This window comes from Vicugna pacos, chromosome 5 (genome assembly GCF_048564905.1).
Source record: "Vicugna pacos chromosome 5, VicPac4, whole genome shotgun sequence".
Lineage (NCBI taxonomy): Eukaryota > Metazoa > Chordata > Mammalia > Artiodactyla > Camelidae > Vicugna > Vicugna pacos.
This window is the reverse complement of record NC_132991.1, coordinates 63,547,456-63,569,796: the sequence shown is the minus strand read 5'-3', so window position 1 is coordinate 63,569,796 and position 22,341 is coordinate 63,547,456. Positions and strand designations below refer to the sequence as shown.

The following is a 22,341-nucleotide window of genomic DNA, read 5'->3' as shown; positions in this document are numbered from 1 at the left end:
AAATCAGACTTCAAGGAACCACTTCTGGACAATCTCCAATCCCTCTCTCTTACTCAGTTGCCTTTCCTTCATTCTAACCACAGCAGACCACCTGCTGCTTCTTCAACTGAATTATTTCTCTTTGTACATCACGTTTTTCTCTGTTATTTATTGCCTTTGTGATTTCTGCAACTCCTGCCTGAATACCCATTTTCCCCTTGTCTGACTTACAGAAGCCTATGCCTCTTCAAGTGTCACTCTTTCTGTGAAACTTTCTTCTCCAGCCCAAAAAGTGAATTGCGCCTTTTGAGGGAGGAGGAGGCACTTCCATAGACCTTTATGTGTATCAAAACTACAGGAAAATCATCTTGCTGTGTAATTATTTTCATCTATGTCTTTCTCCCCCAGTCCTCAGAGGCAAAAGTTTTGTCCTCTTCATAGTTGTGCTTCCAGAGCCATGTTATTATATTCAAAACAAAATGATATTTAATAAGTTATTGTTACTAGTTTATAACAACAATAAATAATGAGGAAATAATGGTTGAAAGAGTAAGTAGATGGTATGTGGATGAGGGATTAAAGGGGTGGAAAAGAAATGAGCTGTAGCCCAAGGTAGCAGATTTACAAAACAGGTTTATGGTGGTGGTGGTTTTGAATTGTCGTTTCTTTTGTGTGTCTGATTGTTTATTGTGGATAAAAGAAAAGAGTATGTTTATAGTCAGAACGTAGAAGAAAGAGGATGCCGACACTGATTTCACAAGGGAAGATTTATGGAAACAAAGCTTTGGAGGAGGCAGGAAAAGATACATCAAAGAACAGGTAGAGATATTAACATTAACGAAAGCAAGGACCACCTACTCCTTTAAGGCAAGGTGAAGACAGTGAGGGAGGACGAAGAGGACTGCTGAGACAGGAAGTAGACCAGGTGTAAAGGCTTCTGTCTTCTACCATCTCAGGAAAGGCAGTGCTTTCACTTTGTCCTTGGCAAACATCAGACTGTCCTAAGATTCTCTGAAAATGATTGCAAATTCTGTCTCCACTTTGGCCACAAGACGGTATTAGAATAGGACCAATGTGAAGGCTGGGCCAACTTTGCTCCATCCATACCAAAAAAGTAGAGGGGCTTGAAGAAGGTAATTTAGGAGGAGTAGCAGGAAACTCTTTCCTCACTCTGGCTCTCTCACTCCCCTCCTCCAACACCCAGGGGCTGTTCTAGCTGCTGTCAGAATTTGCTGTGCAGGTAGTAAAGGGGGATCGTTTCTGAAATTTATTTCGTTTAACCCTATTACTTCTATTAGTCTTACCCTTGCTTTCCCTAATCTCATTGTACATTTCTTCAAGCTTTTCTCCAAGTATATTAGTTAGGTTTGGCTAATGGCTAAAACAAGTAGACTCAGAAATGTTTTATAACTTTATTTCTTGCTCATGTAGCAGTTCTGGGTGAGCATTTGAGTTGGGAGGCTGTCTTTCCTCTTCATAGTCAACCAGGCATCCAGACTCCTTTCATTTGTGGCTTTACTTTGTTGTTGTCTCCATCCAGCTGGTAGAAGGGCAGAGACCAAGGAAGAACAAATAGAAGTTGTATAGGAGCAAAACCCAGAAGTGAACATATGTCTGCTCACATTCCATTGGTTAGAGCTGAGTCATGTGACCACATCTAACTGCAAGGGAGGTTAGGAAATGTCATCCTGTGAGGGGCTGAGAAAAAAGAAGAAAGGGGTTTTGATAAACTATTAGCAGTCTCTATTATACCAAAGGAAAATCTGTCTATAGAATTAATATATTTGCACTTTGGGATCAAATAGCTCAAGCCCTGGCAAGAGTAGATGCCATTCTTACCATAGAGATAAAACAATAAATCATAATTTCAGTATCATGTTAAAGTAGTAAATGTATTAGGTATATCAGTTTATTAAAGTTAATTCTTACAATGCTACACAAATAACATATTTTTAAAAACCTTCCTTACAGAAATAAATGTTGTGCCCAAAAGGATAATGGCTCAAAAAGCATAGTGCCTGGTATTGTTGTTGGTTTTCTTCAATAACTGCTTGGCAAAAGAATCAAATGATTAATTCCTAGATGTAGAAAGCATCATTGTAGAACGAAGTAAATATTTTACTGTGATGGGTTTCTAAAATTCATTATAAAAAGACATGAATTGGGATGGTCAAATAAAAACTAATTGGAACTGAAGAAAGATAAGCCCTTTTAAAGAAAAATAAGTAAAGGTAAAATATTGAGGAAAAAAACCCATAGATGGTACTTTTGCAAAAACTTTTTAAGGAATTTTGATTTTTGGATGAACTCACAAATAATCATATATAGGCCTTGTATTACATTTTTTTTGTTCTATCAGTACTGTTTATTTGGACAATAGTAAATATTGCTGTTTATATGGAGGGTAGCAGTGCATCTGATTATTTTATATGAATGGAATATTGTGTCACAGTGTCACATAAAAGCCATTCTATCAGCTAAACATGCTACAAAATCAACTTACCTGCTAATAACTCTGTCACAAAGCTTCAGTTTCCTGTGACTGTGGAACCTGGGTTTTCATGAACATACTGCATTGCAGTAAGTGTATGATCATTGTTTTTTCCTGGAAGGTTAAAACTCCTTTTCCCTTTGAGAATGGGAGGGAATCTAATCAAGTTCTCATGGCATCAGAGAGCATTTTAAAAATGAGGAAGCCCTAATAAAAACGGCCCTTCCTACAAGAATAGAAGGAAAAACAGTGTGATGTGTCAGCCTGTGTGGGAAGGAGGAGACGTAAGAAGCAACGGTCCAGGATGGCTGAGCCTGGAGGCTGATTCCTTCCGAGTGTCTTGTCCGATCCTTCTTTCTGAGAAGTATAATGATTTACTTAAAGCTGCTCATTTCTTCTGATTAATTTTTTTATCTCTTTTTCCTTTCTTGCCCACCCCCTGCACTTTTTTTAATGAACGTCAAAGACGCCAGTCATACCGTGTGCTCAGTAACTACTGTAGGAAGCAGTTCGATTCTGAGACAGTTGTGGTCTGTGTAAGAGAAATTTAGAATTCACTAAAGCAAATACTTCAGTGAGGAGGTGCCAAAGCTTGAGTCATTTAAAAGCATTGTGAAAAGAGCTCTAGGAAAGATCCGGTAGTAATCAATCTTGAATAAAGAGCAAAGGGCCAAAACAATCAGAAAGACCTTTTTCTAAGACAGACCGCTGTGGTACTAGACAGTCCTTGCTGCTGGGAAGCAGTGTGTAAGCTTTTTTGTTTTTGGCTTTTGTGTTCCTTTCTGGCATATGTTTACAACTGGAGTGGTTGATTTTGAAACCTTAGAATTCTGAAGGAAAATTTGTTTTAAAAGCAAGAGGTATTGAAAGATATAGTAACTTAAGATAATATAATATACATGCACACTCAAATAGAACATACCTATACACACACGTGTATCTATGGATTATTTAAATATACACTGCAAAAGTGTTACTTGAATGGAACACAAGGGCAGGGAAATTCTTCAGTGAAGCTCTGTAGGGAAGTAACGTATTGATGTATAATTTTCATAAAAATTTCTCATTGCAGAGCTGAGTAACTATATTACATAGTTTAATTGGGTCTCATTTATTTATTTTTGCTTTTATTTCCTTTGCTTTTGGAGACAGATCCAAAAGAATATTGTTGCGATTTATGTCAAGGAGTGTTCTGCCTTTTTTTCCCTCTCGGAGTTTTGTAGCATGTGTTCTTACAGTTAGGTCTTTAATCCATTTTGAGTTTATTTTTGTATACAGTGTTAGAGAATGTTCTAATTTCATTCTTTTATGTAGCTGTCCAGTTTTCCCAGAACCACTTACTGAAGAGACTGTCTTTTCTCCACTGTACATTCCTGCCTGCTTTGTTGAAAATTAATTGACTGTAAGTCTGTGGATTTATTTCTGGGCTCTCTGTTCTGTTCCATTGATCCATATGTCTGTTTTTGTGCCAGTACCATGCTGTTTTGATTACTGTAGCTGTGTGATATTGACTGAAATCTGGGAGGGTTATTCCTCCAGCTTCATTCTTTTTCTTCAGTATTACTTTGGCAGTTCTGGGTCTTTTGTGATTCCATATAAATTTTAGGATTATTTGTTCTATTTCTGTGAAAAATATCCTGGGCAATTTGATAGGGATAACATTTTATCTGTAGATTGCTTTGGGTGGTATGGTCAATTGACCATAAATGCATGGGTTTATTTCTAGGCTCTCTATCCTGTTCCACTGATGTATGGGTCTGTGTTTGTGCCAGTACCATACTGTTTTGATTACTGTAGCTTTCTAGTTTAGTCTGAAGTTAGGAAACATGATTCCTCCAGCTCTGTTCTTCTTTCTCAAGATTGTTCTGGCTCTTGGGGGAATTTGTGTTTCCATACAAATTTTAAAATTATTTGTTCTAGTTCTGTGAAAAGTGCCTTGGGTAATATGGTCATTTTAACAATATTGAGTCTTCCAATCCAAGAACACAGTACATCTTTCCATTTAAAATATTTGTACATAGATAATACACTGAAAACCCTCCTTTTATTTTTCAAGAGTTTAAATTATGACAAGTCTAGCTTGCAACTATTGTCCCTGGCATCCAGAATCTACTGACTTCTTATCCTCTTAGCACCCTTGTGCCCAGAGCTGTCATCATCTCTCAGCTAACGACTGCAGCTCTCTGTCTGCAGATTTGCCTCTCTGTCTCCGCTCTTGCCCTGCTGTGTTTTGCTTTCGACATAGCAGCCATAAGGTGCTTGAAACTGTTATTACCACCCTTCTCAAGATTCTGCAAAGACTTTTCATCATACTTCTTCCCCCAGCTTTATTGAGATATAATTGACATATAACATGTAAATTTAAGGTGTACAAAGTGACTGGATACATTTACATACTGCAAAATAATTACCACCATAACATTAACTAATACCTCCATCACCCCACATAATTATCATTTCTTTCCTGTGGTGAGAGCATTTAAGAGCCACTCTGTTAGAAAGAAAAATACCATATGCTATCACTCATATGTGGAATAAAAAAAAAAAAGAAAGAAAAAAAGAGGACACTAATGAGCTCATCTACAAAACAGAAACAGACTTGCAGACACAATAAATAATCTTATAGTAACCGGGGAAAGAGGGTGGGAAGGGATAAATTTGGGAATTTGAGATTTGCAAATGTTAACCACTATATATAAAAATAGATTAAAAAAAATTTCCTCTGTATAGCACAGGGAACTATATTCAGTATCTTGTAATAATATTTAATGAAAATAATATGAAAATGAATATATGTACATATATGCATGACTGGGACATTATGCTGTACACCAGAAATTGACACATTGTAACCAACTAAACTTCAAGAAAAAAAGAAAAAAAAGATCTACTCTGTTAGCAAACTTTGAAGTATATAATATACAGCATTATTAACATGGTCACCATGCTGTACTTTGGATCCCCAAGCCTTATTGGTCTTATACCTGGAAGTTTGCACCCTTTGACCAACATCTCCCCATTTCCTCCCTTTCCATCATACTTAGAAATAAATTCAAACTCTGGGCCAAGTTCTACAGGATCCTACACGACCTTGCTCTACTTAGCTCTCGTAGCACTCTTCCTGCGTCTTGCTCCAAGTCAGCCTCAAACACAAGAGTCCCACTGCCACCTCAGAGCCTCTGTACTTCAGTGCCACCTCCTTCCTGGAGCATCCTTACCTGGTTCTTTCTGTAGCTAGCACCCTCCACATCGTTTGGGTTTTTCCTCCAACCTCACCTCCTCAGAGATGCTTCCTTGACCACCCTCTGAAAAATATTGCCTTCCTCTCTTCTCATCTTAAATTTTGTATTGAATTATTAAATGTTAAATTTAATATTTAAATATAAGTTAATATTTAATCAGATTAAATATTAAATTTAATATTTTATTTAGGTGTTTGATCACTGTATGATTACCTCATTAAAATGCAACTTTCATAGGATGGGAATTTTGTATGTCCTGTAGGGCACTGATTGGCCTACCTGTGTCTCAAAATAAATACCTTCTATTGTACCCCCATCTGCAGTCCCACTGCTGCGACTTTAATTCAAACTCATATATGCCCTCTCATTGATTATCACATTATTGACCTTCTGTATACTTTTCCTGTGTCTGACTCATAACTTTCTACAACCCTTTCTCTGACTCATCTTATCATTCATTTGCTTAAAGTTTCTCAGTGATGTGCCATTAATAATGTTAAAGTTTATACTACGCAGCCTGACAAACAGGATGTTTCATCATCTGAACACATGCTTTTCTGCAGCATGTCCACTACTCCTGTTTCTGGCATTCTGAAACTTTCCTGATGTTTCCCAGCATATTTCCAGTTCTCGTCTACCCTTCTGTCTCAGTGTTGCTTTATGTGCATAGAATTATGCCCTTGTCCACCATGAACACCTTTCAAGATCAAAAGCATGCTTTGCCGCTATGAAGTCTCCAGTGAATTTTTTTATTTCATAGGAACTTCCACAGAATCCTTTATCCCTCTACTAAAGCATTTATCATACTGTCACCTAACTGTGTGTTGACATGTTGGTTTCTCTCAATAGCTTCTTAAGACCAAAAGCTGAGTCTTGCTAGTATTTGCATATCCTCAACATCTAGGAACCACGTCTGTGATATAATAGGTGTTCAATGAATATTGCTAAATTTCACCATCAGAAGAGAACATTTTCTAACCTCATATGTCTCTCTTCTACTGCTCATGATTAAGGCACTTGTGTCACTTTTTTTTTCCTTTTAATTAAGCATGAGTGAGGCAGTCTCTTTCTTACTTATGAACTATTCCTAAAAGACTTTTATTTTTTCCTAAGAGATTTTGGTTTCCTTTACATTTAAGGTCTGTGGTGCCCTGAAGGAGATAAAGCTATGCGTTATAATTTGCATTATCCTGAATTTACTGAGAAAATATTCGTGTTTAAATGAAATGTCTTTTCCCCTTTGCCTCTACAATTAAAATGCCAGACATGGAATATAGTGTTAGTGTTAACATTTCATTCTAGTTTATTTTTTTTAAAGATAAAACAAAGAGAGGTAAAAAGTAAGAATGATGAAATTAAATCTTGCTGCCTAGAAATTCTCAACCAAAATGCCCACTGGAAATACAGATCTCATGTGAAGTTGTTCATAGCCATTTTCTTGGAGTAATGCAATTATCTTATATCACTAAGTTGCTTGATCCCATCTTGCGTTTATATTTTTTACATAGCTTAAGGCTGACTTCCTAACCTAAATTTGGAGTATTTCCTCACCTTGATTTACCTACTAGTTTAGCTGAAGTGAAAGATTTTGAAAAGTAAGAGAGGCAAATTCTTGGGCAAAGTTGTTGCTTTTCCCATCTATTTCTGTCAGATACTTTTCAGTAGTCTCATCAAGTATCAAGAGAACCGCCAAGTGGAAATGACTAGTCTACAAACACTTGATTTGGCAAAATGGAGATCTATGAGCCAGGCTCTGAAAGTACAATCACCCATGTCCTGATGCCATAGTCTGGTATTTCTCTTTTATGATAGTGTATCACTTTCTTTATAGGCTTCTAGAAATAATGAAAACATTTCTCATTGTAATTATCAATGTCTAAGGGTTTTGAGAAACCTTATTAAGTAGATTTTGTGAACTCTGTTTTGAAACAAAAATCTATTGTATTGAAACAGTAGATTTTAACAGCAGCCTTTAAAAAGAAGACCATGTAGTAACAGTCCATATATTTGCCTGTTGCTGAGAAGCCATTTCTTAATCTGTGGATTTACTTTCGGTACCCAAGTTCTTCAGCACGGAATTAAAAAGAACTTCAAAACATGTTTTAGAGATGAACAGTAGCAGAGACAGGAAGATTCTCCAAATTTGCTTATTTATTGCTTCTATAAAAAAACGTTAAGGTGAATTCTTGGGTTTATAGATTAGAAATCTAAAAATCGAAGAGTGCCAACCAAAATCTCAGACATAACTTACCTGAATGAAACAGGGTTAGTGCTGCCATGTTCCTCTTGCCTTAGTTCGTCGGGAATCCCAGGCAGGTGAGGCAGAGTCCACGGTGGCCCTCTCTCTCTTTTCTCTTCAGGGATGTTATCACCAGCAACACCTCTAACCTGCCCAGAGCTTTATCATCAGCTGTCACCTTCTCTCCCCTTCTCCTACTGCCATTACAAAAGCATAAAGTTGCTCTTGTTTATCAATGCAGTGGTTATAATGAAGTGTTAAAAATGTATTGGGTTTAATAAAAAGTAAGCACTGCACCATGAATATATTTTAAAAATTAATGTGCCTCAAGTTTTTTTATGATTTTCACAGAAATGTGTTTCATTTAAAAACTATCCTAGCATTTTTTACATTCCAAATCATGTTTTTATGTGCTTTTGGACAGGTCCTATTTGCTTACTTGCCTATGCTGGGTCTATTTTTATAACAAAACGTTTTTACCTGTGAGCTCACTATATGATATTGCCACATCTGTGCTATATGTACACTAAGACTTTTACATGTATAATTGGAATATTTGTCTTTGGAGAAAAATTAATCATTCTGGATATTTGTTTACTTGAATATTTTTTTCCAGCTCAGTTTTCAATCATCTCAAACATAGACTAATTACATATATTTCAGGCCTGGAGGATTTAGCAAATCTATGTCACATCATACCACTCCAGAAGCTTAGAACACAAGTCACAAGTCATGAAAGTTGAACTGTTTTCTAGAATTCACTTCGGGTTATGCAAAGATATGTCAGTTCAAAGAGATAAGTCAGACAGAATATGAGGACTGACTGACCCAATTCGATCAGACATGAGTTGTGAGGGAATTCCAAATGATAAGGATTCTGCAAGGGTTTTTTTTCTTTTTTTTTGGAGCCCAACTCAACTGATGGAGGGAACAAGGCTACTTTCAACTTAACCCAGAATTCTCCTGAGTCACAATTACAGTCAGCAGATGCACAGCACAATATGGCACATGGCCTGCCCTAAATCCAAAAAGGAAGAAAAGAGAAAGAAAAAGGAATTTGATCTGCTTTCTGTGACTCACACTTTACTTTTATATGACTCAGATTTTACCTTTCCCTAGAAGAAAATTAATATTTAATATAATTAACTAGATTTTGGACTATGCCTGGATGTAGTGGTTTAGTATATTTAAAAATGCATGTAATACCAATATTTTATAACCATCTACTTTTTTAAATATATGCGACTCAGAAGGTTTACATTCATGTAGCACCTGTGATGTCCTCTATCTCTGCATTAACCGTGTTATCTTGTAATGTATATATTTCAAACACATCCGCCCTCGTCAGTATAGTGTGAGCTGTTTGTGGCCCGAATCCATAATTTAATCATTGCTGTATTCCTAGTACCTAACAGAATTCTCATGTAAAGCTAATATTTAAGAGACATTTACTGAATAAGATTCTAGGAAGCATAATAAATAAGTTGATAATCAGTAAGAATTTGAAAGTTAAATGAAGGCTCAGTACATGCTTTGTTAAAACAATTTAGAAATAGTGCCTCTTAAAGTCCATGCGAGCCCTCTGCCTTTATCTCAGCATTCTCCATTTTCTTGTTCCCGTGTCTCATCAGATGAATGCAGGCCTGACCAAGTTCATGTATCTGTAACCTGCTGTCACATTTCAAATAACAAATAAATAAGTAAAATTTAGGAAGTGGTGTCTAAAAGAACCTCATAAGGCTCATACTGAACCAAAAAAAAAAAAAACATGAAGAATTCTGTCTTATGGTGTTTAGCAAAAATCAAGTAAAATATTCCCAAACTCATAGTTTAATGAAAGAGTGCTCTTCAGAACATGGTGTGTGACATGGTTCAAGAAATCTGAACTTGAGTTACAAACTGAACTCAAGAAAATAATAAGGTAAATGCCTGTCAAAGTATTATAAAGTGTGATACTTTATCCGCCCCCTCCTCACAACAGATGGAGAGTAAAATTTATAGGAAAGCAAATGTTAGGTAGGTAGATAAAATAGAGAAACTTTAATTTGTAAGCAGTCTGTTAAAAGAAGAAAGTTAGGTTTTGCTTTAATTAATTAAGTTTTGAACATAGACTCTAGCCCCCCATTGTAATCCCAATCCCACTACCACAGTCCAGGACTATATGCGCCTGTTCTAAAGCGACTGTCTCTGAGAGTTCCTTCTATATTCAGTCACGCGTTCTTCCAATTCACTGTAATACCATTGCTGGATCAGTCATTCTAAAAAATAAACGTGGTTATGCCACATCTTTCGTGGGTGCCCCCTGGCCTTTGGGGCAGAGCCTAAGTACGGCTTACTTGCACCCCGTTACGATTCCACCATTGCCTGCCTGTCAGCCTCATTTCCCTGTCTCCCTCTTCACTTCTGGACCATGGTGAGCAATCCTGTGCTCTACACGTGTTCATCATTCATTTGTGTAGTAAATATTTGTTGTTGTGCGTACTCCGTGCCACGTACAGAACCAGGTGCCCATGTGCAGAGATGAAATACTGTCCCTCCTAGAGCTCACAGTCTATTCAGGCAGACAGAATAGGGAGGGACGGCTAACAGAGTGAAAACTGGAGTTTGGGATGCCAAAAGAGTACTCATTGTGGTATTTTTTGGAAGGTGTTGCCTAGCCCAAGTCAAAAATAACATAGGATGTGGTCATCCAGACTCTTTCTTCCTAGAAACTTTCCCTTGCTTTCCTTGGCTAATTCCTACTTGTCCTTTAAACTCAACGCAGATGTTACCTCCTCTGGGAAGTATTGATTGACCTCCCAGTGTGGCAGGAGCTGTCCTTGTGCCTCCACAACTTCCTATCCTAATCTGCATAACAGCATGGACCGCACTGTGCTTTTGTCGTTGATTTGTCTGTAAGCTCCATCAGGATAAGTGCTGTATATTTTTTCTTGTATCCCCAGTGCATTCCCTATGACACGTAGGGCCTTCCCATTAATGTTTAGGAGACATTTTTCCAACAATCAATGTTTAATGAATTAACATTTGTAATCTCAGTTGCAAGGCATTTTAGCAGCCATAGAGGCCAACATCCCCTTGATTCTATAACATTCATGACAGGATGAGCATTCAACGTGTGCTTGAACACATCTACTGAAAGGAGTGCATTCAGTTCAAAGAAATGCAGAAAACAAATGCTGTGACTAATTATCCTATAAGTCTATATATACTTCCTATATTTGGAAGGAGATTTTACTCTGAACATGTTAAAAGGCAGAGCTTCAGTCACATGGCTTGTGTATGTGGAAGGAGAATTGTTCATGGAAAGTTAAAGGGACTGAGCAGATCGGGTATTGTGGCAGGAACAATACAAGTGGGATCTTGCTCATAACTCCCCAGGACCTCATCTTTCTTTCTGCCTTAAATGGCTAAAAGCAGATCCTATTCATGGAAAACTATAATGTATTTAGTTTTTAAATAAATCCTTTACTTCCGATTCTCCATCCTTTTTTTCTTTTCGTGATTCAATTTTCTTCTCCAACTTTTCAGGGTTTGTTTGTTTTTTGTTTTTAATTCTAGCATCTTATTTCTTGATATTTAGCACAGCCTCTAGGTTCACCTGGATTATGACCCTGCTCCCACCTCCTGTAAAGAAATCTCTGAAACATCTTGTCCTCAAGTACTGATTGTTGTTTTTAGATTGTAGCCTCTTTCACACACAACCAGTGCCTTCCCTACAGGGTGGTTCTCAGGTGTCTGGAACTAAAGGATCTTCAGTGGTGGTGGTGCCTGTATATACTTAGGACCTAATTTTTTCTTTGGAAAATCTGTAGTTCCAATGGAATGGGTTGATGAAGTTAGTGTCCTTATCTGGACTGGATTCTCTTCCTAGTTCCTGCCCCATTCCACCAGTCTCACTGCTTAGTGAGAGTGTGAGCAATGGAATGGATATTAGTAGATCTGGCTTCTCATTCCAGATCTCCCTGGAAGTGTCTAACTTGGCCAAATAATTTACCCTCTCTGGCCTCAACTAGTTTTTCAATATGTGGCAAACCATGTACCAAATCCTATTGCTAAAAATATTCAAATAAAAGCCACAAGATAATAACAAATAATGAGTAACATTTGTTGAGCACTTCCAACTTGCCTGAAAGAACACTTTATTTGTACAGCCTTACCTAGTTCTACCAATAATCTAACACTGGCTTGTTGTGTACTCTGTGTCCGTCATCATCAGAAAGAATGATGCACCCACCCACTCTCTTTGTGTGAATTGCTTGCTAATCATGGTGCATGACGAAGAATGAATCATCTTTATTGGTATTTTATAATCAGCCTGTAAAGAGCAGAGAAGATATGAAAGAAATAATCTGGATCTTCAGCCTTTTCATGTCATTGAGAACTTTTCCCTCAATTTTTGCAAAGAAGACAAAGAGGAAAAATGCAGGGTGACAGTGAGTTAGTCAACATCTATTTAAGCTTAGAACTTTTCAGCATTTGTAACTAAAGCCATGGAGTCTGCAGAAACTTCTATTATTGTTAGGGACCAAAACAAAAGTTTCTGTTTTGTAATACTGAGATGGTAGTTAATAGGAAAAGGCATAATTGAGCCTACATGGAAAAGGGAAACAATATTCATGTGCTTAATTGTATTATACAACTGGTTGTTTTATTCTTTTGTTCATCCTTGGATATATATCAGTACAAAATTATATTCCCAGTGTTTTTATTGAACTGGCACATTACATGATGACAGGGCAGGACATATCACAGAAAACATTCTAGAACTGTTCATGCCAAGTGCATTATAAAAATGGAGACATGCCTATCTGGCACACAGTGTATTTTTCCTTTAGATTTTCCAAGCTTTCATTGTTTCTCCTTTTGCCAATTTTTGAGAGTATTTAATGTTGCCTGGTAATAACTATAATCAGTGACTATTTCTGTGCTTTGTGATCTTTTTCTAATGTTATAATCCAAAGAAAAACAGTGAGGTTTGTGGTTTTATGGGAATCCCAAGAGAAAAAGTTCTACCCTACTAAGTGGCATTTTCAGCACACATTTCAGCTATGTCAATATAAATCATTCAGTTACTTCTTTGAAGGCTGTGCTAGTTCAGAATGTCACATGGTCACACCACGCCTGTTACCCTACATCCATCTTCCACAGGATCTACCAGGTAAAGATTATAACTGAATTTGAGATATTTTAGGCAGGTGTACTTTAGTCCTAAACCATTAATAAGTGCCGAGAAGTATCTAAAATAAATATTCTAAAGACATCTTGAAGATATTAATAAACTGATCAAGGACCAGTCACTGTTTTCACAATATGCAGTAGGATTTTCCAGTGGGTATTTCAGACATATGTCTGAGATATTTCTGCTTCCCTCAAGTAGGATTAGACACAACAGAGAACTGGCATATTCCCACGAAGCTGACTAAAAGCAGTGATTGGACTCCATCATATCATTATAAATGTCCTGGACTCAGGCAGTGAGAGTTTCAGCTTCTAGTTGTGAGAATGATCACGTGACCTGTCAAGATAATTAATGCCTTAACCCTTAGCTCCAGTTACTCTACAGGGGTGTTTCGTGTGTGCATTTCTGTCACTCCCTGTTCTTTTCTGAAGTCCTGTGCAGCAGGCCTGCCTGAAAGCACCCGTCTTCAAACTTCAGTGTCTCCGAGTTGAACCTGTTAAAATGCCAGTTTTCAAGCCCTATACCCAGAAATTCTAATTTATTGGCTGAAAACACTTTAAGTTGCATTGGAAGGGATGGTCATCAAAGAGCATTTCAGTTTCATGATTTTAAAGCCTTTTCTGAGAAGGGGTGAAATGGTTTATCTGAAAGATACCTCTAAACCTGTATGCCCATGGTCTGTACTGTGTGTACCAGGTCTTATTCAGGTCTAATAGTTTGTTCTACTTGGTGTTATTTTTCATATGCTCTCCATGGAGTTAGAACCTGAGTCCCAGTTCTCCTACCATGCCTGAAAATTAGGTGTCAAAGCCATTCTTCTCTCACTGATTGAGCTGCTGTTGGCCAAATATGCATGACTAACAGAATCTCTTTCCCCCATCTTTCTCTGGAGGTAGGAGGTTGACAATTAATTCATTCAACATTTGACAGATATTTGAAACCCAGCTTATGACCAAATGACATTTACCATCATGGTTTGCTTGTGTGCATCTTACTTTTACATAACCCTTTGCGTACTTTTCAACCAAGTAGGTAGAAAATTAGAATATTTTTTTCAGTTTAGATAGATAGAGATACAGAAATAGATATAGATACATATATATCTCTCTATATATAGATAGATATCTTCTATTTGCATTCTTAGCCCTGGATTTGCCCTGAGAAATGAAATGCATTAGTAGCTCAGGAAGACAGCAGAGCTGTCAGGGCCTTTTTTTTCTGAGTGTTTCTGTTTACTTCTTATTTCTTCCATTTACGGTGTAGAAAATGTGACAGCTGTACCTTGTTTTCTTATATCTGCAAGCCCTCAGGACAGATGTGCTCAGGAACTACTGTTTGGTACCCTTAAGTAAATATATCTATTTGCCACTCGCTTTAAAGAACAGAAAATACAGGATCAGCAAATACTAACAGCATATCAAATTGTTTTATGTACAATATGCAGGCAAGTCCAATGATAGATCAAGGTCCAAGTGAAAATGCTTCTCTTTTTAAACTAGCCTTTAAATAGATTCAGTTCTAATGTATGCATATGGTTTTATAACCTTTAGTACCAACAAAAGTGTGCTATTTGGCCACCCTAAGAACGAGAAGTCATTTGTCATTCTAAAGTTACCTTTCACTTATTACCAACATTTTTGCTTGGATGGTAATTAAAAGAATATTCTAGGCAAAATGGATAAAGGGGAAATACTTAAGTAATGCTATTTTTTCCCAAGAAATTGTACTTTCATTATCTAGAACATTAAGTAAGGTTTTAGAAAACATTTTGTGTGGAAAAGATTGATGTCTTTTTTGTATTTTATTCACTTTATGTACATGAAGGATAGCATGAGAGCTGTTGTGTGCTGAACGTTATTATATAATTTGCTCAAAAGATTGATGCCCTAAAGTAAAATGTCAGAAAGTGACAGATACAGTTATGGTTTATTTAGAATATATATCCTTCCTGACTTGAAGAACCATTTGCTAAGTTTTATAATGAAATTATATGTAAAATAAGAAACAGAACACAGTACCAAAACCTTAGAATGAGGTAAATACTTCTGTTAAGCATTAAAGAAGTTCCTGGTAATTAAGGGGAAATGTGGGAACACATATAATGCCTGATTGTCTAAGAAATACTAGAAATCAGCAAAATAATATCTTATTTCTAAATTCCAATATACATTAACTTATTGTCTATATCCTTACACAAGGGACAATCATATTACAAAAGATAATGTTTTTAAGATTGGTTTTACAGATTTGGAGGTAGACTTTCAGGTTGCCTGTGAGCAAATCCAAATTTTTTCTCATGCACACATGCAAATATGAATTCATATAAATATCTGGACAGATAAGTAAAGTCTCAGAGTTTTGAAACATAGAGCTTTATAGTCTTAGGCCTGGACGATTTTTAAGGCAGATGCACTTAAATGTAAGTGAATCTCAATATAGTAGAAATCTATAGTAGAAATTATTCACGTTGTAATCAATATTCAAGAAATCCAAGTAAAAGCAGTGCTGACTAACAGACCTACACATAAATGGATCTCCAGGATCCAACATTAATTATCATATAAGATAAAATTTTTTCTATTAAGTAATTGAAAATTGTAATATATCTGTCCCAAACCATGAATTGAGTTTTGCTGTGATAGCCATGTTTTATGTGGATTTGGTTATTTCCTTTTTTTCTGTTTTTTCTTCTGCTCTTTGTGGTGTTATTCCTTCCACTCTTTTATTTGCATTCTCTCTCTCTTTTCTCTTTCTTGGTATTTCTTGATTAGAATTACCTAAGAGGTTTGGCTGATTGTAAGGCTCCCGCTCCATGGTTCCAAGCCTTCTAATCAATATGAGGGAAAGTACTTACTTTACTCTGCAGCATTAAACATGTGTGCATTAAATCTGCCTAAAAACAAAACTGAAGAATTTGACATATGTTAAATAGATAAGAAATTGATCCATATACCATCCCAACTTGGAATTCAATCTGTAGAAAGACTTTTCATTCTGGTTACAGCAGTTTTATTATGATGATATAAGATGTTACAAGTTGAATCATCAGCAAGTTAGAAATCTGATCAATGCCATGTCACAATGTCTGTCATTGTAACCAAAGGTTAAGGACAGGTTACCAAACACTGAAAAATCTTACATTTTTTTTCATAATTATCCATCTATGAAATGAATCAGAGTGTAGCCATAATCAGTGGGTTCAACAGCTGGGATGCAAAAAACATGTATGCTCTTACCAAGAAGCATTAGATTGAGAGAACCAGGTCTAAGGCTTATTAAGGGGAAAAACTAGAAGAACTAGAATTTTTAAAGCTGGGATTTTGATGAAGGAAGAAACAAGTCTGTCCTTACAGAATTTTCAAGTATCAAGAGGAAGTTGTTTAACAAGAAAGGGTAGCAAGGATTGAAGCTCACCATTCAAGTCTATAACTAACATTGCTGATGGCACAAGCTCTTCCCTTAGGTTTTTTGTTCCCAACTATCTATCTTATTTGGAAAGAAGACTTGGGTCCTGTTATATGTAGCATAATAGCCATGACATATTATAGTCAAGTGAAAACCTCATTCTCATGTAAATAGAAATTTGAACTTCTTGGATTTTTTTTAAATCCATATTGCAGGTGACTGTATCCTTATTTGCATTGGCATTTGTATTTAGCCTTAGAACAGCTAAGATTTCATTGCAATTTATTATAAACTGTAGGTCAGTGTCTTGAACTTAGTACCTTTTCTTTTTTAAATCACTCACAAGTTTCCTCACTCATGTTATCAAGCTCGGCTTTTGGCAGGAGGTGAAGGAGAAGAGTTCAGGCAGCTTCCCAGCTCGCTCAGCCAGTCCCGAGGACTGTGTGCCCAGGAGGTCAGCGGTTAAGAGCAGCTAGGATTTGTGGTCTTTCGCAATAAGGAGAGAGGAGAGTCTTTCCCATTCCACATTAGGAATGGAATATTACAGTTCCTGGTACCTCATAAGTTTCCTTTTATAGATTTGGATGGGATTTGCCTTTCTCTCAGCTATCTTGTCTTCTTTAATTCCACAAGCACAGTTTTCAGAGAGATTCAGGTAAAAGTTATATTATACATTAGGATAAAGAAATTAAAGGAAGCTACGATCACTTTTAAGGATGTTGTAACACCATTTTGAAGAGTAGAGATCATTTGTGACCCCAAAAGATTGATTAGGAATTTAAGTGATATTACCATGAATGAGTGGTATTTTAATAATATTATGTTGTGATTGTAAGGGTGGAGGACAAACGGTGTCTCCTCCAATTCCAGCTGCTTTTCAGTAAAACTGAAAAAGTCATTCCAGATCATTTTCTGTCAAAGTAGTTTTGGCAGAGCAATGCCATTTCTAGCTTGAAATCTCCTAAAATGATTGTCACTTAGTAGATAGTTAGACTATGTACATTTCAAAAGCTCAACAAATTAGAAAGTGATACCTGATTAATCTGCATACATTTTAGGGAGTATTATCTGAATAGTCTTATCAGGAAGCCAGACAATGCAGTTTAGAAAATAAATTCACTTTATTTGTGCCTCTGATATTAATTGAAATCAACATGGCCAGCCCGCCCCTTCTTCTTCCTCCATTAGTTTTTACTGATTAATTAGAAAGAAAGAATCCAAAACTCTAAAGTATTAAATACTAGGGAATTCATTTTTTGAATGCCTAGTCTCTTGAAAACAAATTATCTTAACATTTTAAGTGGATGGTTGCCAAGTAACACACTCCTCATTTAGCGTTGGTTTTTCAAGTTCAAGACGAAGAATTTTAGTCACTGACAAGTCTTTTCCAGATAGCCCTGGGGGAAGAATGGCCAATTTTAGCTGCAAGTTGTGGGTGCTCGTATTGTTTTATTTCCTTTGAATATCTGTGACTAGAACTCCCAGAGTTAAATGTGGGCTAAAGTGTAAATCTACGTACTTTCCAGGTCCTTTTGGAGATGTTAATAACATGGCATCAGATAAAAGTTCCTGTAGACAGTTGGTTGGGATACTTTGCACACCACTGCCCTTCCCTGAGATTCCCATGTGCAGTAGGAGAGCAGAAGCTCTCAGGAAGCTTGTATTATACCTGCTCATGTAACTTAGCAATTCTCAAGTTTATTTGAGCACTTCACTGCTGGTGGTCTTCCATCCAAAAACACAGAATTAAAGACTAATCATGAAAAAACAGAAATTTCAATAGAGAGGCATCTATAATTTACCTGACCAGTACTTCTCAAGGTCATCAAAAACAAGGAAAGGCTGAGAAACTCTCACAGCTGAGAAGAACCTAAAGAGACATGGAAATTAAATGTCATGTAGGATCCTGGATGGGATTCTGGAACAAAAAAAAAAATACACTAGGTAAAAACTAAGGTAATCTAAATAAACTATAGACTTTAGTTAATAATAACATATCGGTGTTGCTTCATTAATTATAACAAATGTATCATACTAATATAAGATATTAATAACAGGGGAAATTGGGGGGGCATGCAAAATCTCTTACTATCTGTTCAATTTTTCTGTAAATCTAAAACTGTCCTAAAAATATAAAACCTAGTAACTTTCGAAAAAACAGTATTAACATGGCATGTACTTGTTTATGGGAAACTTTTTCTATTTACAAGTGTTCACTCTGCACAAAAAATAATTTGAACCATATAAGAATATGGAAATTTTAATTAAGCTGCTCTGGTAAAGGAAAAGTTAAAAAAAAAAAAAAGACCTGTAAAGATGAGAATGCTGAGCCAACGGTCTTACTATCAGTAAATTATTGTGATCAAGGTCACAATTTGAATGTAGATGACTTATTCAGTTCATTAGACATATGTAGATGCTACAGCAACTCAGAAGAAACGCAATCATTAGGCTCTCAAATTAGGTCCTTTGATATTTGACTAGAAGACAATGGCAGAATGGAGTCTAGAACCTTGCAGGACCATCTTTATAAAAGACGGAGCGAAGTTTCCAGATGTACACGTGGAGGGGTTAGTTCTGAGGATGCACTCCTCCCAGCAGGCTCTCATGTCTCAGACATTTGTCATGTCGGGCTTGGAACATTCATTCAGTTCTCTATGATATCTGGGGACAGATTTGCAAGTAAGCCTTATTATTGGACTTCGCAAGTTTTCAGGCTCCCCTTCCTAGGCCAACAATTCCAGAAAAACAACTTAAAATATTGCATAGCTAATGACTGGTGGTGTGATGACTGTTAGTATAATTATAATAACAGTAACAAAGGTAGTAACTACTGTTTACTGAGCATGCCTGCCAGGGGCTGTGCTGAGCCCTTCATTTTATTCTGTTTAAACTTTGCAACAAATCAATAAACTAAGCATCGTTGTCCTCATTTTGCAGGCGCGGAAACTCTTCTGTGCATGCAGTTCTTTGCACACCATCAGTAGTGTAGGGATGCTCTTTGGTTTACTCACGAGCCCTTCAATCAGTGTTTTAAAAGTTAAACTTCTTATATCCTGTCTGAATATGCTCATAAGGGCGATAAATAGAACATTATGGGAAGTAATTTGCCCGGGGGAGGTTTGGTGTCGTCATCAAATTATTTTAAATACATTGAATCATCTAGTTCTTCCTGGAATGAACAGAAAATTAGAATAGGGACCTGAGGATAGCATCAAAATTCAGTAAAAAAGAAAAAACCCAGAGAGATGCTTGTTAGGAATCTGGTAAGAAAACTTACTTTCTTTAAAGCTTAATTTATTTGTAGTGTTACTAAGCAGAGCTTGGTAGCTAGAAGTAGATTTGTTTCAAGGTTTTTGCTTGAGTTACTGTTTCTGAAAAAAGGAAAATATTCTTAGTTTCCATCATAGACCGTCATTGACTATGTCATCATCAGTGTGGGGACAATAGACCATCAGTGAAGATACATTTCTGGCAACAGCTTTTCAAAACTGAGTGACGTATCACCTCCCGTCAGCTACATCTCTAACTTTAGTGGCATCGGCATATAAGTGAAGGCCGGGCAGTATCATTTGCTTAACGTGTACAGAACACCTACTCCATGATTTATTCAAACTTTACTATAATTTATAGCCACTGAATATATGTTAGTCATCTAACTTGATTGACTTAATTGTGAAATAATACTATAAGTTATGACATAAGCCTAAAGTTATAATTTTTGTTTTCCACGTAAGATTTATACTAAGAGAAAATGCCATTCCCTTTAAATCTATAGATAAAGTTTGGGAAAGTTTGCTGAACAATTAAGCCAAAACTATCTTTCTTTTAATACACAGTATCCAGATAACATATCTACCTCTGGTTTGAATTGAACATCTTAGAAACTGGAAGGGCTGATATATTGGCCATTGTCTTTTCTAGGTTTCAGAGAGTTGTAAGTTAAGAGTACTTGGAGTAATTCTCTGTAATCCAGCATTTCCCCTCAGCCAGTCTTTCCCCCACCATTTTCTATCCAGTGTTCTCATACTACAGATTTTCTCTATACTAGAGAATTCTGTTGCTGTAGAGTCAGCATTATATGTCAGTGAAAGTTAGCTCAGAAAGGCCAAACATGAGTTTAAAACAAAAACAATATATGTGAACTGATAGTGAGCTTATATTAAAAGAATGGATATTTTAGAAAAGATCTATAAAAACCAAGGTGTTCACAGTGGCTACCTCTTGATAGTAAAAGTATTGAACATATTTTTTGGACCATAGTTAACCACTGAGTTTATAATTTTTCTCTATCTTATTGCTGCTAATACCAGATAAGTTCTCCCCAGAGTGACAGCTGCCATTTTTCCTCTTCCAACCCCAGGAGAGGTCACAGGGCATTGAAGAATGGCAGATGATCGGAAAGATGAAGCAAAGGCGCCTCACTGGACCTCAGCTCAACTAACAGAGGCATCTGCACACCCACACCCACCTGAGATCAAGGATCAAGGTGGGGCAGGGGAAGGACTTGTCAGAAGCGCCAATGGATTCCCGTACAGGGAGGATGAAGAGGGCGCCTTTGGAGAACATGAGTCACAGGGCACCTACTCAGATACCAAAGAAAATGGGATCAACGGAGAGCTGACCTCAGCTGACAGAGAAACAGCAGGTAACTACGGGTTCTGTCACCAGTGCTTGTTTTGTGCTTTTGAAGTCTGTTTAAGCTGAAAGTGAATTAATTTACAGCCCTGATCTTCTTTCCCTACTGGTAGAACTGAAATTCTAGTCGGTCAGGGGAAATACACACCAAAAGAAGAGAAGAATTGTGTGGATTAGCCTGACACTCCCCCAAATTAGTTGTATTCTCAATCTCATCTCCCTATTCGTTTTTACCACTTAAATTTTAGTAGACAAATGGCTCAGTGTATGTGTGTTCTGCTAGTAGCCATCAGCATTTTAATTCACTGAAAGAAAACTTCACAGTTTCTTATTGATTCCCTTGAATGGTATTGGACTTAAATCTGATTGATTGCACAGAAACATGTTTACTTTTTAGGGTGGAAAGGAATATAGAGTCCATCTCCCCAACTTTAAGAAGAGAAGAAAAGAAAAGAAAAGGAAACAAACACACATAGAGACACAGGAACCATTTCATACTTTCTCAGATAGCTTTTTAAGAACTAATATACAGATGCTTGAAGAACAAAATATAATTTAATCTTAAGTACTTCCTTTCAAAGTGTAATCTCTACCAATAGTCCTCTTTACTGTTGATAATATTGTCATTAATGGCACAGGGAAACACTAGCCTGCCCTGTAATATTCTTCTCCATTCTTTTCCTTTTTTCTGTGATTCAGAATTTAATGCATTTGAACACAGGCACTTGCAGACATGCTACTCGAAAAGGAGTAAGTAAGCTACTAGGAAGAAAGACGATGCCCCTTTCATCATCCTTTACTTGTTCAAAGATCTGGTTTTTTTACACTCAATTAGTTAGCAACACTTATCCACTCTACACTCAGTTCAAAAAATATATTTAAATTTTAATGGGGAAATAGGAAAGGTATTTCAAAGGAGGAAAAATTACATAAGTACATAGTGTGATTTTTGTTAATCTATTCATTCAACAAACTACTGTTGCACATTCTCTGCATACAAGCTGTGTTAGTTTCTGTGCCGGGGCATGTGCAAGACACAGTCTCTGAACTTCACGGAGCGACTGATCTAGTAGCAGACGTGAGACCTGTGCATAGAATTAATTCAAACACAAAACACAGTGTGTTAAGTGCCAAACAGAAAGGCAGAATTGAAGAGGGGTTGTTTCCA

General features: G+C 36.7%; 1 protein-coding gene and 1 long non-coding RNA gene across 6 annotated transcripts in view; one reads left to right on the top strand and one right to left on the bottom strand.

Annotated features, from left to right (window-relative positions):
• The window catches only part of MAP2 (microtubule associated protein 2), a 262,978-nt gene that overhangs the window by 168,776 nt on the left and 71,861 nt on the right, over positions 1-22,341 (top strand). For all 5 annotated transcript variants that reach the window (XM_072961366.1, XM_031678227.2, XM_072961367.1 and 2 more), the window contains one exon: positions 20,899-21,183. In XM_072961366.1, coding sequence (XP_072817467.1) covers positions 20,922-21,183 — 262 coding nt within the window. In that variant the 5' untranslated portion in view covers positions 20,899-20,921. The remainder of the gene's footprint in view (positions 1-20,898; positions 21,184-22,341) is intronic.
• Positions 1,451-18,405, bottom strand: LOC140696439 (uncharacterized). The gene is made up of 3 exons (XR_012072778.1): positions 18,338-18,405; positions 7,964-8,148; positions 1,451-1,677 (listed from the first exon to the last, which is right to left on the bottom strand). It is a non-coding gene; the product is annotated as an uncharacterized lncRNA (long non-coding RNA).